Raw genomic sequence first — 19,924 nt, forward strand, 5'->3', positions numbered from 1 at the left:
AAGGGCCATTTCCCCTCATCAAATCTCCACGTTGAGGGCCCACCGCATGGGAAGCACAGGAACAGAAGACCATTCAGCCCAACGAGCTGCTCCGCCATTCAATACAATCATGGCTGATCAAACATCAATGCCTTTTACCTATACTATCCCCATATCCTTTACATTATTGTTAATCAGAAATCTATTAATCTCTACCTTAAACATCCTCAATGACTGAACTCCCGCAGCCCTTTGGGGTAGAGAATGCCAAAGATTCACAAGCCTCTGAGTAAAGAAATTTCTCCTCATTTTAGTCCTAAGTGGCTTCCCCCTTATTCTGAAATTGTGTCCCCTCGTTCTGGACTTCCCAACCAGGGGAAACATCTTGCCTGCACCTACCCTGTCTATGCCTTTAAGTATTTTGCAGGTTTCAATGAGATCACCTCTCATCCTTTGAAACTCCAGAGAATACAAGCCCAGTTTCCCCAAAATCTTAAGACAATCCCGCCAACCCCGGAACAAGTCTGGTGAACCTTCGTTGAACTCCCTCAATGGCAATAATATCCTTTCTGAGGTAAGGGGACCAAAATTGCACATAATACTTCAGGTGCAGTCTAACCAAGCTTCTATACAATTGAAGCTAAACTTCACTTCACTACTCCTGTACTCAAATACTCTTGTGATTCCATTAGCCCTCCTTATTGCCTACTGCACCTGCATGTTAGCTTTTAATGACTTATGGACAAGGACGCTCAGGTCCCTTTGTACATCTATACTTTCTAATCTCTTACCATTTAGGAAAATCTCTGCACATCTCTTCCTTCTACCAAAGTGAATAACCTCACATTTTTCCACATTATTTTCCATCTGCCATGTTCTTGCCCACTCACCAAGTCTGTCCAAATCCTCCTGTAGCCACTTTACATCTTGCTTACAACACCCAATCCCACCTAGCTTTGTATCATCCGCGCACTTGGAAATATTACATTTGGTCCCCACATCCAAATCATTGATATAAGTTGTGAACAGCTGGGGCCCAAGTACTGATCCTTGTGATACCCCATTAGTCACAGCCTGCCAACACAAGAATGACCCGTTTATTCCTACTTTGTTTTCTGCCGATCCTTAATTCATACCAGTATATTGTCTCCTACTCCATGTGCTTTTATTTCGCTACCTCCTGTGGGGTTTTTGTCAAAAGCCTTCTGAAAATCCAAGTACACTACGTCCATCAACTCTCCTGTATCAATTTTGTTAGTAACATCTTCATAAAACCTCAACAAGTTCGTCAAACATGATTTCCCATTCGTAAATCCATGCTGACTATGTCCAATCATATCATGATTATCCAAGTATCCATTCATCACACCCTTTAGAATAGATTCTAGCATTTTCCCTACTACTGATATAAGGCTTACAGGATTGTGGGTCATCTTTTTCTCTCTCCCTCCCTTCTTAAATAGAGGGGTGACATTTGCTACCTTCCAATCTTCAGGAACCACTCCAGAATCTTTGGAATATTGGAAAATTATCACCAATGCATCCACTATCTCTATAGCAGCCTCTTTCAACACTCTGGGATGCAGAATATCAGGTCCCAGAGACTTATCAACTTTCAGTTCCATTAATTTCTCCAATACAACCTTCTTAATTATACTAATTTCCTTCAACACCTCATTCTCCCTAGTCCCTTGGACCTCTAACTCTGGGAGTTTTCCTGTATCTTCCTCAGTGAAAACAGACAAAAATTAACCATTTAGTTTCTCTGCCATTTCTCTATTCCTCATTATGAATTCTCCTGACTCTGCCTGTAATGGACCCACATTTGCCAAACACTTCCCTTTTACTGACTTAAAGAAGCTTTTACAATCCGTTTTTATGTTTTTGCTAGGTTGCATTCATATTCTATTCTCCCTTTCTTTACCTCTTCCTTTGTTGTGGTCCAAAACCCTCCCAATCTTCAGGTTTACTATTAGTTACAAAATAAGGGGACACTGAAAATAAGGGGATATTTAAAAAGGAATTTCTTCCCTGAGGGTAGCGAATGTCTGGAATTATCTATCCCAGAGAGCAGTGGAGCCTAGATCACTAAATATTTAAAGAGGAGGTAGATAGATTTTTGAAATATTGGGGAGTTGAGAGCTATGAGGAGCTGGCGCGAAACAGGATCTGAGGTCTTGGGCAGATCAGCCATGATCTCATTGAATGGCAGGGTAGGCTTGAGGGGCCGAATGGCCTACTCCTGCTCCTATTTCTTATGTTCTTATGTACTTCTGGCAACTTTATAAGCCACAGGGTGAAACGTAATAAAGTCCAGCTAGTATTAATAAAGATTTGCAGTCAAGTATTTTTGAATCTATGGTGGGTTTACAACCATAATTGAGTCAATAGTCTAAATTTCAACACTCATGTTTTAGCATAACACATAAATAAAGGATGAAGTAGCCCTTTATCAGCCAAGCTATATAATCAGCTTTTCTTCAGAGATTGTTAACCACATGATTAGAAAAGTCTAAATTTACTAGTTGCTGTCAAAGTTTGCCATTAATTTGGATAGAATATAAAATTGATGAGTCTGCAGACAATTGTTTACAGCATCAAAATCAAAGGCCAACTATCGAACACTGAAACAAGAGCTTGTGGACAATGATGATTAATGGGCACTTTAAATGCCAGCATTTAATTATGTAAAAGACATGCTCATTATGGTTTTAAAATTATGCATGTATGGAAAAACATTAAAATAAACTATACTGCCATCATTTATCAGCTTCATTAGTATTAAATAAAATGTTCAAACCTGTCAACTTGAGATCATAAAGGATGCGAAAAAAGTAATTTGTTGTTCCAGGACTAAAAAAAAATGAATACAAAACAAGCTGTTTTTGCTGTGTCTTAAATACAAATTATTGGCATTTCCACACTCACTGGCCAAAATAAATTAGCGTTTTTATTAAATAGGATCACCCTTCCCCATTAAGAATCATATGTTGATTTGTATAAATACAGATTTTAATGTACTTCTTTTAATGGCACAGAAATTACCCTCTGCTTGCTTTACCCCCTCCATTTGAAAGACACTGCACTGGAGTGCTCACACTCCAGGCCCAAGCCAAGTTTGACCCACTTTATGATTTCCAAAGGCCTATCCTACAGCTCCTGACTGAAGAACAACCTGCCGGCAGAAAACAGCTAATCTGTCAGTGAAGAATAAAAGTAAGAATTGGACAGCATGGCTGGCTCTCAGCAGTAGTGGGCTGATATGCAGCTCTCATCTCACTGCCAATGTAGTTGTTCTCCACCCCCAGTTCTGACCTGCAGTATTGCTAATCCTTCAAATAGGTCACACTGGTTGTTATTTCTAGTCTTAATTGGAAGAACTGTAATTCCTACTCGCAGAAACGAGTACTTACCCTCACCTCAAGCAGTACGGCGCAGCACAAGCACACTTCTTTATTCTTTTACAGCAAGTGGCCCATCCATGGTTAGGCCAGCCATCATTGCCCAGCCCTAATTTACCTTGAGAAAGCAGTGGGCCACCTTCTTGAGTTGGTGAAGCCATGTGGTGTACATACACCCACAGTGCTGTTGGGAAAAAAGTTCCAGGATTTTGATCCAGCAATCCAGCAACTGTGAAGGAATGGCAATATATTTCCAAGTCAGGATGTTGTGTGGCTTGGAGGGGAATTTCCAGGTTGTGGTGTTCCCATGTACCTGCTGCCCTTGTCCTTCTGGTTGGTAAAGGTCATGGGTTTAGAAAGTGCTGTCGAAGGAGGCTTGGTGAGTTGCTGCCGTTGTATATACTATACACTGCTGCCACCGTACATCAGTAGCGGAGGGAATGAATGTTTAAGGTGGTGGATAGAGTGCCAATCAAGCAGGTTGCTTTGTCCTGGATGGGTGCTGAGCTTCAAGTTTTGTTGAAGCTACACTCACCCAGGCAAGTGGAGAGTATTCCATTACACTACTGACTTGTGCGTTATAGATGGAGGACAGGCTTTAGGGAGTCTTGAGATGAGTGACTTGCCACAAAATTCCCAGCCTCTGACCTCCTCTAGTAGCCACAGTATTTATATAGCTCGTCCAGTTCAGTTTCTGGTCAATGGTAACCCTGAGGATGTTGATAATGGCAGATTCAGCAATGGTATTGCCATTGAATGTCATGGAGAGATGGTTGGATTTTCTCTTGTTGGAGATGGTCATTGCCTGCCACTTGTGACACAAATGTTACTTACCATTCATCAGCATAAGCCTGAGCATTGTTAAGGTCTTGCTGCATATGGACACAGATTGCTTCAGTATCTGAGGAGTTGCACATGGTACTAAACAATCAGCAGTAAATATCCCCACTTCTGATCTTATGATGGAGATGCCTCCTCCTCCTCCGGTTAGTAGTTTAATTGTCCACCACCATTCATGACAGGATGCAGCAGGACCACAGAACTTTGATCTGATCCATTGGTTGTGGGATCGCTTAGCTCTGTTTATCCCATGCTGCTTCATTGATGAAGCAGCTGAAGATGGTTGGGATAGGAAACTACCCTGTGTAACTCCTGCAGCAATGTCCCAGGACTGAGAAGATTGGCCACCAATAACCACAACCATCTTCCTTTCTGCTAGGTATGACTCCAACCAGTGGAGAGTTTTTCCTGATTCCCATTGACTTCAGTTTTGCTAGCATTCTCAATGCTACCTTCAGTCAAATGCTGTTTTCATGTCAAGGGCAGTCGTTGTCACCTCACCTCTGCAGTTCAGTTCATCTGAACAGGTTTGGTCAAGGCCAAAATGAGTTTAGGAGCAGAGTGGCCCTGGTGGAACTCAGACCAAGCATCATTGTTGTTGAAGTATTGCTTGATAACACTGTCGGCAACACCTTCCATCACTGGGAGGTGATCGAGAATAGACTGATGGGGAGGTAATTGGCTGGGTTGGATTTGTCCTGCTTTTTGTGGACAGGACATACTGGGCAATTTTCCACATTGTTAGGTAGGTGCCTGTATCATAATTATACTGGAACAGCTTGAAGGGGCCACAGCTAGTTCTGGAGCACAGGTTTTCAATACTATTGCCGGAATGTTGTCAGAGCCCAAAGCCTTTTCTGCATCCAGTGCCTTAAGCTGCTTTTTGATATCACATTGAGTGAATCAAATTGGCTGAAGACTGGCATCTGCAACGCTGGAGACTTCAGGAGGAAGCCGAGATGGATCATCCACACAGTTCTTCTGGCTGAAGATGGTTGCAAATATTTCAGCCTTGTTTTTTGCTGGGCTTCGCCATTACTGAGGGTGGGGATATTTGTGGAGCCTCCACCTCCAGTTAGCTGTTTCAGCTGTCCACCACCATTACGAATGGATGTAGCATTACTGCAGTGTTTTGATCTGATCCACTGGTTATGGGATCGCTTCGCTGTCTATCCCATGCTGCTTCCTGAAACTTGCCTAACCGAACTCACCCTTCAAATCCAGACAAGCATGACCTCCAACCCTCAATCTCATGGCTGTGTCTACTACGACTTTATTCTGACCAACCATCTCCTGTCCCTCCTCGCCAAAATTTTCAGGCCACCAATGCTGCTGCCTCGAAACTGTTTTGAGTCTTGATGCTGCTGCTTCATTTCCCCTCCTCCTTCCAAGCCCATGAGTATAAACATAAATGGAGAAAGATCAGGACAAAAGTGTGAATGCAGAAGAGAAGAAGAAAAGCAAAGAAAAAATTAAGAAGGGGTGCAAATTGGAGAAGGAAGGGAGAAAGAATTGCAAAAAAAGAAGAAAAAGTAGAAGGGGAGATGTCTATGCTAAACAACTCAGTATTTATGAAAAAAAGACATGCTGTTGAAACTTTTCGTCTTGCACTCATCAGGACAGATTTGCAAGAATACCAATTGTCAAGGGAATAACAATTTATACTGCATGAGAAGAGAGTGCTGATTGGTTGGCAAGTGGACTCCAATCAGAGTAGAGGCATTGCCGGAGAGAATGCACCAGAGAACAGTTAACTGCCAAGCTTTTGTTAAAATTCATATCAGGCAGGTATATTCTGATTAGGCAAGGCATTACCCTGGGGAATGAACCAGAGAATAGCAGTTCCTCAAACTTTTGTTTACTTGAAAAAGGCACAATGCGTGCACATGCTCCTTCTGTCTGCAAAGAATAGGATATTGTGTGTGAATATATGTATCTTCTAATGTGTGTAAGTGAACCACACTCAAGCACAACTCAAATTTGAATTGGTTTTCAGTGTAATTCTTAGCACAGTCAAGATTTTTAGCAAGTGTTGTCCAATTGCAGAATCACATCTAATCTTGGATCTATGGTCTGTACTTTGCCTGTTGTGAACAGCCAAAGGGACATGCTGTTTGATACGATCGTCACTCATTGGGATGTACGGCCTACATACCTGGCATCACACTTGAATTCATATACCACGTTACTCATTTGTGTGATGGGCAGAACGCCTTTTTGGCTTGACGGCAGCATCCTGTTAGTGGAAAATACCACTCGTTGCTATAGCATAGTAACAGCATGAAATGGCTAGCTTCAATTGCTGCTCAAATGTTTGAGACACCTTACCCTTCCAGGGTAATCTGAGGTGGTCTGGGTACTTTTCAGGACTGAAAATGGCAGCCTTAGGCACATTCTTGAGTTTGCACAATATACAGCGAGCAATGATCTGATCAGGGTAGCCACTATTCTGCAGGATGCCTTTGACGCGCCCTGTTTCAGCATCAAGCTTGGAAGATGATCAAATGGCTTGGGCCCTTTTTATGATGTTGCCGACAAGAGTCAATGACTCTAAACAGCTAAGTATTTGATGTGATATTTAATTTTGATTGTGCCCAACTCAAAAGCAAGTGAATCATCCATGGTTCATTCAATAATTGTGGCACACACTCAAGACACTCCTAAAATATTCTGACTTTGCTGATACAATGAATATTAGCCACAGCAGTTGCATTGCAACTATGATATAGGGTTTCTGGAGTTTTAAATAAAGAAACTTTTTCAGCCTAGTCTTTTGTCATAAACGATGTACCAAAAACAATAACTGATGATTTTGCAATTGGAAATATTCCGGCAATTTTTATAATTAATCCTTCACACACCATAATCATTGAACAGGTTTATTCATCCAGGCTTGTTCTTTCTCTATGGGCCTACAATGAAAACTCAAACTAATTTCTGGACAGCTGGTCCCTACCTGATATAATAAAATCCATGATCCTGCTAATCTTGGCTTTTGTCAATGAATTCTTTTTCCAGAAATAAAACATTGTTTCCATCTCTAAAATGGATGGCGAGAGCCAGATGGGAGACTAAACTTAAAAGCCTTGTTTTAAAAAAATTGAAATCTCTTCAGAACAATTTGATTGAGTTGAGGGAATAAAATTAAAAGAATAATAAAAAGTACAGAATGAAACAAAGGACAATGATTTGAATCAAGTGTAACGCTCTAGTTGGTTGAATATTATAATAATATAGCTACTTCTGATATTTTGATAGCCATATTCCAACAATAACATTGATTGTTCTAATCAAGAGCTGGAAAGCTACATAATAAGCTAGACCAGGAAGACAATTATTTTCCTGGACCTGCTGGCAGTCCTTAAGGCTAACACTTAAAACGTGAAGAAAATTAATGAAACAAAGTACTGCATCTTGTGGTTAAAAGATGCAAGAACAATAATCCAAGAAGAAAGCCAAATATTAATTACCTCAATGCCTTCAATGAATTGTTTGTAATAGATACACACGATGTGAGATCCAAGTTTTTCAGTTTAGTGCAGAATTTACTAAGGCTGATGCAGGTGCTGCCAAAAGAAAAAGAAATACAAACAGTTGTTGACCTTGCTAACAAAACAAATCAACCCAATGTAAACACATTTGACTTACCTATCATTAATTTTTGTGCAACCATTGAGGTTTAAGTCTTCAATATTCTTACAGTTCTGTGCAAAAGTCCTAAGGATAAAAACAAGTTGCAGATCAAAAATAACTATAAAGTATTCTGAAAGTCATAAGTACTCTGGTAAAGTAGTTTTACTGAAATTCTTTTAACAGCACAATTTAGGTAAGTAATAATAAATAATTTTCAGTATATGGATACATCAATATATGAATATATTACACAATGTAAGAAATAGGAGAAGACCATACAGCATATTGAACCTGCTCTGTCATTCAAAATGATCATGGCCGATCTTGGGTTTCAACTCCACTTTCCCACCTGCTCCCCATATCCCTAGATTCCCCAAGACCAAAAATCTAACCATCTTAGCCTTAAATATATTCAATGATAGCGTATCCACAACCTTCTGGGGTGCAGAATTCCAAAGATTCACAACCCTTCGAGTGTCGAAGTTTCTCCTCATCTCAGTTCTAAATGATGTATGTTGCATTTAAGTGTAAAACAAAATTATCGCAAAAATAATAAAAGTTCTCAATCAATCCAAATATTAATCAGAGAAAGCCAAATTACAGTCTACTTGTATTGTTGACTGGACAGATGTGGCTGACTTAGTGATAAGGCTGTAGCAGCATGTAACCATAAAGAACACAAGTCGAGAAGCACAGAACATAGTCAATGTTAATGTGGAAGTTTCAGCATCAGTAGACACCAGGATTGTTCTCAAATAATTGTTCTAATATATATGGTGACAAATTGTAGGGATTGGAGACTTAAACTAACCCAAAGCACTTGGAACAATAAAGAGTTCTCAGATGGAGATTGAGATAAAAAGGACAGTGACAAAGGGAGAGCTGATGAGCAACATTGCACTTTTTTTTAGTTGATTAGCACACAAATAATAATGCAGGAGACAGACATGGTAGAACATGCAAGAGAAAGAAACTGGATACAAAATGCGGTCTGGAACAAGATTTCACTGGGGCTAGACCTTGGACTGGTTGCAATTGTGTTTCCGGCTGAACAATCTTGTCAATGCCGCTGCACAGGATCCAGAGCTATAGCCCTGATTGTGATACAGGTACGCTCAGAAAACACTGCACTCTGCGCAAGAGAATCTGGGGGTATGAACAAGGCTTAAGGTGGGAGGGAATAGGGCCGGATGAAACTACATACAGTTTTGAGGTGGGCACATAGGCTGACTCAGCATCAAGACTTAGATGATCTGTTTCTCAAGTTCCATTCCTAATAATTGCAGCTAAAGGTAGACACATGTTTTTTCCACAAGTCTCATGAGCACCTTTGCACTCTCTCTCTATACTCTTCCCATAAGCCCAGGATGCACTCATCAGCTGAGCCCTAGCATTCCCCCCGGCCCTCAGGGCATTTGGCTTTAGAGCTAGAGACTCCATCTACATCCACCATATTAACACCCAGTACAGAACTTAGCAACAACTGTGGCACCATCCAGTTCTAATTAATAATCATTGAAGTTATGAGGGGAAAATGTTAAATAGAAATAACCAGCATAAACACTGTGTGTATGTGCACTGCTCAACACCAGCAGGGTCTCTACCCTGAATGGATTCATCTTTGCAACCACTTAATTTAGGTAACATACACAATCTCCAAAAGTTTAACTGAGATTTCACATTGAGAGAAGGGACAGGGGTACCTGTGCAGAGAGGGGAACAATAAACATTCCCACCTAGCTTTGTGTCATCCACAAACTTGGAAATATTACACTTGGTCCCCACAATCAAATCATTGATATATATTGAGGCCAGAGCACTAATCCCACTAGTCACATTCTGCCAATGCGAGAATGACCCATTTATTCGTACTCTGTTTTCTGCCTGTTAACCAATCCTTAATCCATGCCAGTATATTATCTATCACATGTGCTTTAATTTTGCTAACCTAGCTCTTGAGGTCTTTATCACAAACTTTCTGAAAATTCAAGTCCACCACATCCACTGACTCCCCTGTATCAATTCTGTTTGTAACATCCTCAAAAAACTCCTAACAGTTTCATTAAACATTATTTCCCATTCATAAAACCATGTTGACTATGCCCAATCAGATCTTTATTATCCAAATGTGCATTCATCACATACATTAGAATAGATTCTAGATTTTCCCTGCTACTGATGTAATTCTAACAGGTCTGTAGTTCCCTGCTTTCTCTCTCCCTTCCTTCTTAAAAAGCGGGGTGACATTTATTGCTTTCCAATCTGCAGGAACCATTCCAGAATCCATAGAATTCCGGAAGATGATCACCCATGCATCCACTATCTTCATAGCTACCTCTTTCAACACCCTGGGATGTAGATCATTAGGTTCCAATGACTTATCAACCTTAAGTCCCATTAATTTATCCAATACAATCTTCTTACCAATACTAATTTCATTCAATTCCTCATTCTTCCTAGTTCCTTGGGTCTCCAATTCTGTGAGATTTCTTGTAACCTTCTCAGTGATGACAAAGTAATCATTTAGCTTCTCGGCCATTTCTCTATTCCCCATTATAAATTCTACCAACACTGCCTGCAATGGACCTACATTTGTCTTAGTCAAACATTTCTTTTTACGTACCTATAGAAGCTTTTACAGTTCATTTTAATATTTTTTGCTAGCTTACACTACATTCTATTCTCCCTTTATCAATTTCTTGGTCCTCCTTTGCTATATTTTAAAATCCTCCCAATCCTCAGGTTTACTACTATTTCTGGCAACTTTATAAGCCTTTTCTTTTAACCTTTTACAATCCTTAACTTCCTTTGTTGACTGACTTTTCTTTTTGGGTTTTTGTGCCTTAAAGTAATGTATAATTACTGTAAACTAAGTAATAATTCTTTAAAGATTGGCCATTGTCTATGTACTGTTATACCTTTCAATGCATCTTCCCAATCCACCTCAGCCAATTTTCCCCTCATACCTTCATAATTTCCTTTGTTCAAATTTAACACCCTGGCTTCAAGTTGAACTACCTCACTTTTAAACAGAATAGAACATTCTATCATATTATGTTCACTCATCCCATAAAAGACTTTTAAAAAAAACATGATTAATAGCCCTCTCATTAAATAATACTTGATCTGAAGTAGCTTGTCATCTAGCCAGTTCCTCAGCATACTGCTCTAGAAAACCATCTTGAACATACTTCAGAACCTCATCCTCCACAGCATTAGTGTTCATGAGGTTTACCTCGTCTATATGCAGATTGAAATCTGTATTAGCGTATTACCCATGCTACATGCTTCTCCAATCTCCTGATTAATACCATACCCCACACTACCACTACTGTTTGATGGCTTCTAAACAACTCCTATTAATGTGGGCTGCCCTTTGCTCTTTCTTAGCTCCACCCAAACAGATTCCACATTTTGTTCTTCCGATCTGAGATCCTCCTTTAATAATGTACTGATCCCATCCTTAATATCAGCGCAACACTACCTTCTTTTCCTAGTGCCTGTCCTTCCTAAATGCCGAATATCCTTGTATATTCAGTTCCCAGCCTTGGTCACCCTGCAGCCATGTTTCCATAATTGCAATTAGATCACACCCATTGACCTTTTATTTGTGCCTTTAAATCATCTATCTTGTTGTGAATGCTGTATGCATTCAGGTAGAGTGCCCTTAACTTAGTCTTTTTGTCATTATTCCGTAAGATTTAGTTGATGCTCACCTTAGTTTTGCCTGCCTTCTAATTTCACTTGCCACTTAGCTACTTCCATTACCAACTTTACTTCCTTCCAATTTGAGCTACCCCTCAGGTTCCCATTCCCCTGACAAGCTAGTTTAAAACAAAAACAAAAACTGCTGGAAAAACTTAGCAGGTCTGACAACATCTATGCAGAGGAAGACAGAGTTAAAGTTTCAAGTACGTATGACTCTTCATCAGAACTAAAGAAATAGAAATGTGGTGAAATATAATCTGTTTAAGGGTGGGGGGGAGGGGTTGGACTGGATGAAGCTGGATAGAGGGCCAGTGATAGGTGGAGGCCAAAGAGAGATTGCCAAAGATGTCATAAACAAAAAGGTCAAAGGTGTGTTGACAATGGTGATATTAGCTAAAGGATGTGCTAATGGTGACGTTAAGGAGGATGAGCAAGTGGCAGATGGCCCGAGTGGGGGTGGGGTGGGATGGAAGGGATCAAAATAGGCTATAAAAGGTGGAGATAAAACAAATGGATGGAAATAAATTTTAAAAATAATAGAAATAGGTGGGAAAAGAAAAAAATATTTTAAAAATATAATAATTATTAGAAAAAGGGGATGAGGGCAGAGGAGAGAGTTCATGATCTGAAGTTGTTGAACTCAATGTTAAACCTTCCCCAACAGCACGAGGCAATCTCCTTGAGGATATTAGTCCTGATCCTGTTACGGTGCAACCCGTTCAGCTTGTACAGTCCCAACTGCCCAAGAACCGTTCCCAATGCCTCAGAAATCTGATGCCCTACCTCCTATACCAATTCTCCAGCTACATGTTCAAATCTCTTGATCGGTTTTAAAATTAGGGGCCGCCCTTTTAGGACAGAGATGAGGAGAAATCTTTTTCACTATAAAGGGCTGTGCGACTTTGGAACTCTCTGCCTCAAAAGGTGGTGGAGGCAGGATCATTGAATACTTTTTAAGGCAGAGGTAAATAAATTGTTAGGCAAGGGAATCGAAAGTTAACAGGGTTAGATAGGAATGTGGAAATCAAAACACAAGATGATCAGCCATGATCTTGTTGAATGGCGCAGCAGGCTCAAGGAGCCTAAGGATCTACTCCGATTTCTATTTATGTTTTTATGTTCCTATTCCAATGCTCACTAGCATGTGGCACTGGGAGTAATCCTGAGATTATTGCTCTCGAGTTTCTGCTTTTTAATTTCCTTCCCAACTCCCTAAAAATTGGCTTTCAGGACCTCATCCCTCTTCCTACATATGCCATCGGTACCAACATGGACCCCAAAATCTGGTTATTCACCTTACCCCAGCAGGATTTCCTGCAACTGCTCTGGTGACATTCTTGACCCTGGCACCAGTGAGGAACACATCATCCTGGAGTCATGTTTACTGCCACAGAAATGCCTCTCTGATCCTGACTACGAAACCCCTATCACTATTGCACTCTTCTTCCTCCCCTCTTGTGCAGTTGAGCCATCTATGGAGCCACAGACTTGGCTCTGGCTGCACTCCCTTGAGGAACCATTGCCTTCATCAGTATCTAAAATGGAAAACCGATTAGCAAAGAAACAGACTCAGGGACCTCCTGCACTACCTGCCTGGATCTCTTAGACAGCCTGGCCACCACCTACTCTCTCCTTGCCTGCATGCTGTTAACCTGCGGTGTGACCACCTCCCTAAACATGCTATCCATGAAGTTGAGTCTCATGGATTCAGCACAATGACTCCAGCTGCCGTTCGAGTTCTGAAGCCTGGGACTCAAGCTTCTGCAGTTAGTTACACTTCCTGCAGGTGTGTTCATCTAGGACACATGGTGCATCCATGGCTTCCCACATACGGCAGTATGTCCATTCCACTCAGCCGAGTTGCCCTGCCATACCTGAACATTAAAAATCTTAGCAGTTACTCACCAATCAACAACTTCCCCTGTAGCAAAGCAAGAACCAGCTACAGAAGGTTGAAAAAATGTAGAAAAAGGAGCACCTCCTTCCCTCTTCACAAAACTCCCTCACTCACCAAACTCTACTTTAAACTCTCAAATGCACCCAAAGCAGCGCACTCACACAGGGTCGGGGCACTCGGAGGGGAGGCTGGGTGTACACAGAGAGGAGTCAAGGCGTGTGGAAAGGAGGGACAGGTGTGCATGGAGAGATGGAATTTGTCACAAGATGAATTATTACTTAAAAAAGAGACGTTGAAGCTTTTCATCTTGTACACATCAGGACACTTCACAAGAATACCAATAAGGGGAAAACAACAATTTATATTGTATGTGAAGGCTCTGATTGGATGGCAAGTGGGCTCTGATTGGTAGAGGCGTTGCCATGCAGAATGCACCAGTCATGGCGATTGACTATTAACTGTCAAGCATTGTTTGAACCCGGCAACCTGCGCAGTTGAGCTCAGTTTTAATGACACGATATATGCCCAAATAGTTAGTGTTGCCATGAGATCCCCTCCAGGCCCAGCTCTCGCAAACATCTTTGTTGGGTTCCAGGAGAAATGGGTCTTCGATGGAATGACACCTAACCTCCTACCCCTCGCATATTTCCAACATGAGGATGATACGTTCACTATATTTAAATCTGCAGCTGCATGTAATAATTTCCTTATGTCTTAATGGGCTTGTGCTGTGCTCAAATTTACATTTCAAATGAACTCCCCTTCCTTGACGTACTAGTTGAGAACTCTGCTGGGAGTTCTCTACCACTGTCTACCTTCATTAGTCAATATACTTGTTGGGATTCTTACAGTTCCACACACTAAAGGATTGCTCTTATCGGCAACCTTGCAAATAGGGTAAGAGCCATTTGTTCATTGTGCAGATTTGATGCTAAAATAGGGTGCATCAAAGGCACCCTGCATGATAATAGGTACCCTGATTAGATCATTTCACATGTTATATTATGCAAACTCATGAACGGGCCTAAGGCCATTACTTTTGACCTTGAAAAGTGCCCAGCCTATCTCACCTTGCCCTTCCAGGGTAATCTCTCAAAAATTTGAGCAACAGGTGAAGCGAGCTGTTTCACGCTGCTACTATGCAGTTGCAACAGGAGTGGTATTCGCCAGTAACAGTCTAGCCAAAAAGACATTCTGCCTATCACACAAATGAGTAATGTGGTATATGAATTTCAGTGCCAGTGTGATGCTAGGTATGTAGGCCTTATGTCCCAAACGCTGGCGGATCGTATCAAATGGCATGCCCCAGCCACTGTTCGCAATGGGCAAGGTACAGACTGTACCCAACCAGCCTGTGCTTGCAAAACTCAAAACACAATGCCCAACATTAGTTGTGATTCCACAATTAGACACGTTTGCTAAATAATCGTCAATGTGCTAAGAATTACAGTGGCAACCAATCTAAGATAGTCGATTGGGCTTGCAGTGTACCACATTAGCCTGTATTGGAAGCTACATATATTAATACACAGAGCCCTGTTCTTTGCAGACAGAAAGAACATGTACATACACTGCAATTGTTTCAACTAAACAAAATAAGTGACAGCCATTCGCTGACTCATTCCAGGGTCCAATCAGGGTCAAGCTGCCTGGTTTAAATTTCAAACAATGCTTGGCAGTTAACTGCCAGTCACAATCAGTGGTGCATTCTCCATGGCAACACCTCTACCAAAGTCCACTTGCCAATCAATCTGCCCTCTTCACACACAGTATAAATTGTTTCCCCTTTTTACTGGCATTTTTGCAAAGTGTCCAAAGTGCAAGACAAGAAGCTTTGACATGTCTTTTTTCAGCAATACTCAAGTTCTGTAGTACCAAAAGACTACAAGAAGAATTTATAGCTGGGATATAAAATGATGGTTTCTATATTTGCAATGTTTGGCTCATCCATTCTTGGACGCTGGACTGTCTGTCTAACAATATTAAAGCATTTAGTGGTCAAGAGAGATGGGAAGGTAGAGCTGAACATTGTCATTATTTAGGGAAGCTAACCTCTTACTTTCAGATGATCTCACTGAAGGGGTCAACTTGAGTCAGGGGTGGCGACCACAATTAGATCTTGGAGGAACTCAGTGACTGAGACACTGGGGAATATCTTCACTGTCTGCATTCAGGCAGGCAGAAGTAGAACAATGCAAAATCAGGTTCTAAAGTTAAACAAGTAGTGACAAAGGAGGATGATGGTCAAGCACCATAAAGACGTGAAGGAGGACAATAAATATGTATAAGCACCACAATTGCAAACAGAGGACATCATTCATGACTTTAACCAGGATAGTCACAGCACTACATGCAGGAAAAAAGCCGGATAGAAATTATTCAAACAGTGAGCTCTGGGATAAATAGACAAAAGAATTTGCAAGTTACATGTTTAAATTATAGGCAGTCAGCAAACACATCTCGATAGCCAAATTTTTTCGGCTCTCATAAGTCAATTATGACAGACATGCAATCACTAAAGCCTCAGGAATACTGCAAATGGACATATAAGAGGCTTTTTTTGGAGAGGAAGAAAGGAATTACAAAGTATCGGCAACAAAATCAAAGTCAGAAGGCTCTGCCTTAAGTCTCATTCAAGAATTGAACACAATGTAGGTCAACACTTCACTGCAGTACTACAATGTTATTGTATAGACCATTAAACCAAGGCCCTGCTCAAGTGGGCATAAAAGAACCATGACACTATTCAAAGAGGAACAGGGTGCTTTCCTGAAATAAAAACAGAAAATGCTGGAAAAACTCAGCAAGTCTGACAGCATCTGTGGAGAGAGAAACAAAGTTAACATTTCAAGTCCATATGGCTCTTCTTCAGAGGTAAGTAGTAGCAATGTGACAAAATTTATACTGTTTAAGGGGGGTGGGGCAAGTGAAGCTGGATAGAAGGCCAGCAATAGGTGAGGGCTAAGGAGAGAGTGACAAAAATATCATGGTCAAAAAGACAAAGGGACTGTTAATGGTAGCAGTAAGGGCTAAAGAAGGTGCTGATAGTAGCACAAAGGTAAGAAAGCAGAATGTGTTAATAGCAGAACAAAAGTCAGGACTTTGTTAAAGAACAAGAAGTGACAGCAAGTGACAGATGGCCCTTTTGAGGGTGGGGTAGAGGGAGGGGGCAGTGGTTGGAGAAAAAAAGGATAGAAAAGGGGATTAAAATGGGGGATAAAACAATGAATAAAAATAAGTAGATAAAAATAAAAATAAATGTTTAATAAAGGGTGAGGATAGAGGCGCTCATGGTCTGAAGTTTTGAACTCAATGTTAAGTCTGGAAGGTTGTAAAGTGCATAATCAGAAGATGAGGTGCTATTCCTCCAGGTTGCGCTGGGCATCACTGGGACATTGCCACAGGTCAAGGACAGACATGAGAGCAGGATGGTGTGTTGAAATGGCAAGCGACAGGAAGATCTGGGTCATGCTTGCAGACAGACCAAAGGTGTTCCCAGTCTGTGTTTGGTCTCCCTAATGTAGAGGAGATTGTATTGGGAGCAGTGAATGCAGTAGACCAAATTGAAGGAGGTGCAAGTGAAGCACTGCTTCACTTGAAAGGAGTGTTTGGGCCCTTGGGCAGTGAAGAGGGAGCAGGTAAAGCACCTGCTGTGATTGCGTGGGAAGGGTATGAGATGTTGGGGTGATGAAAAGTGGACCAGGGTGTCCTAGAAGGAACGGTCCCTACAGAATGCTGTTTGTGGCGGCGGCAGTGGGGGGGATGGGGGGGGTAAAGAGAGGAGGAGGAGGAGTAGGAGGAGGAGGAGGAGGTGAGACATGTTTAAAGAAAAATTGTTCAGTGAGAGAACTAAGTTCAGCCAGATGGAGGAGAGTGGCAGTGGATGGAGATTGTTTGGGCCTCTGTTGAAGGAAGAAGCAGAGAGCCCTCTGACCATCCTGGTGGGGAATGGAGGTGTAGAGGGATTGGACATCCTTGAAGACGACGTGGTAGTTAGGTACAGGAAACTGGAAATTGTTGATATGACGTAGATAATCGAGGATGTCTAGAGGACCACCCAGTCTGCCATTGGATGTCAAAGCTACCTTTCGATAAATGTAGTCCAGTTTGGTTAATGCAAGGACTTCTCTCAATTCAATATAAATCATGATTGCTAATTTTCCATATATCTATCTCTTAAAGATTGTGGTGGCACTGTGGGCTGACCATTCATTTGTCTTGATAGGAACGTGAGCAATCAGCCTCTTGAACAGTTTTGACAACTTTGCACTGAACCAGTTTAATAACCAGTCAATTTGGGCAAAGGGCTAGACTACTTCAAGAGGTTGTCTTTCTCCTCAAAATAATCATAGCAAAGCACAATTTGGCTTATCTGGATTACTTTAGGGTTCTAATACAAGACATGATGAAACTCTGAGGATAATTTTTGGGGCTTAAATTCTGGTCCTCCTGGCCTCTGTGATGCTGACAAACAAGGCGCAGAAGGAAGAATGATTTTTTTTGCCAACTGCTTTGTCAGTGGCCTAAACCCACTTACGGCCTAAAACAGGTAGTATATCGGGTGGACAAGTAATCCTCATCTCAAGTTAACTCCTATGAGATGCCTAGTCACATTCCTGGGATGTCTAAGGGGATAGGTTATCAGGGGGGTATAACTTTAAATAGAAATACTTCAGAAGGACAACAATCCAAAAATAGGATTAATTCTTCAAGTTACAGGCATCCAAAATCCTGAAGGTGGAAATGAAGAGTCCCTATTAGACTTAAAATATAGCAAAGTTTCCCAAGGGACTTCACTTGTCAATGTCATAATTTAAGATCATTTCACTGAGATACAAGTTCATTAGACTCTGAATGAAGCTGACCCATTTAGAAGGATAAGATATGCATGAAGAATGGCTTTTCAAGGATTCCAAGTGCAATAACTGTTTTCAAAGAACAATTTCATGGGCAGGTCGATATTACAACAACAATTAAGAAATCAACAGTAATTATTTAGCAATGCCAAGAGAGCTAGATGAATAGAGAAGTGAATCAATAAACAGTTTAACAGTCCCACACATTGAAGGATTAACTACTGCACAGATCAATGTCTTAAAGGATATCATTCTCCCTGCTGTTGGTGTTTTCCTCCTTCATTAAGTTGTATATTTGGAAGGTGGGGTGAAGCAGAAGTCTTTTGCTCAGTTTCTTATTGGGCAGCTTGTGGCATTATACCTACCATCATCATTTACCAGATTTGCTTGTGGCTTCCCCTCTTACTTCCATCAGGCTGACTAACTTTGCAGCACTGGCTGGTCTCTAGTTTTCTCTGTCTACAAAAAATGATCTCTGTTGCCCAATATATAAACAAAAATCCTCAAACCAAGGATTGGCTTTAACACAGTATTAAACTTATATCAATGCTGCTTTGCACCTCAAGCTAAAGTCATATGGTGTAAAGCAATGGACAGAGGCCATCATATGGGTTGATGGAGCGCAAGATAGCAAAAAGGAGGACGGACCCTGGGGGTTGCAAGGAAACACAGATACAAGATAATCCAAAGTCATAACAGACACAAAGAAGACAGTGTAATAGAAAGAGAACATTGTATCCACTGAGGGAGGGAATAGAGCATCTAGTGTAATAGAGGGAGAGCAGAGCATCCAGTGCAAGCCAAGGAGAGGAGAGCGAGCACACAGCAATAACTGAAACCTACTAATTGTCGCAGGTTTGTATTATTATACAGTCTGGAATTCGTGCCTTGCTACATTTAATTAACTAACATTATGTGGAAAAGAGGTTAATTGTTAAATGCAAAATTAAAAGAATTTAAGAATCAAAGAGGAATGAAGATTAGTAATTAACAAATCAGGATTGCTCAGGGCCCCAGTGGGGAGCACTCACTTCCTTTAAAGAGAAATTCTTATAATCTGGCTAAGAAAATATAACAAGACCCCAGTTAATTAGTAAATTTGCTGTACTAAAACCTCCAGATGGTAGCCAGATCCACTTAAAATATGAATATTACAAAAAATGTGTTGCACTAGTCTGCAATTTCTACTTGTGGGACATTGAGGTTGTACAAGAACAATTTGCTTCAGGAAAAATAAGTCCATAGACTGGAAAGATATTTCCCCATGATGTTTCTCCATCAGTGAGAATGCACTTGTAATGTGAGGAGCGCAATAGGAAATGGGGCCTGGAGGGAAAACAAACTTCATTCCCGATGGAAGTCTCTACAATTCTTTTAAATTTCTCCATTGGATGAACTTATACATTTAGAGTACAATGTACATCAAAAAATAACGGTTTCCACAACTCCTCATTTAATATTGTTTCCAAAAGTGTGATGCATAACTTAATGCGGAAGAGAGGCAGAGGTATATTAATTGTTCATTGAAAGAGTGTCGCAGGTCAACAAATTCAGGAATTGACATCTGCACACCCCATTTTCTGTTTTGAATTGCTATTCCCACACATCAC

At 40.9% G+C, this 19,924-nt stretch overlaps 1 protein-coding gene across 2 annotated transcripts in view; it reads right to left on the reverse strand.

Moving 5' to 3' along the window:
- The window catches only part of fbxl2 (F-box and leucine-rich repeat protein 2), a 221,297-nt gene that overhangs the window by 107,437 nt on the left and 93,936 nt on the right, over positions 1–19,924 (reverse strand). For both annotated transcript variants that reach the window (XM_041190237.1, XM_041190238.1), the window contains 2 exons: positions 7,869–7,937; positions 7,691–7,786 (listed from right to left, as the gene is read on the reverse strand). In XM_041190237.1, the coding sequence (XP_041046171.1) occupies positions 7,691–7,786; positions 7,869–7,937 (165 nt within the window). The remainder of the gene's footprint in view (positions 1–7,690; positions 7,787–7,868; positions 7,938–19,924) is intronic.

The sequence above is a fragment of the Carcharodon carcharias genome, chromosome 6 (assembly GCF_017639515.1).
Source record: "Carcharodon carcharias isolate sCarCar2 chromosome 6, sCarCar2.pri, whole genome shotgun sequence".
In the NCBI taxonomy this organism is placed as follows: Eukaryota; Metazoa; Chordata; class Chondrichthyes; order Lamniformes; family Lamnidae; genus Carcharodon; species Carcharodon carcharias.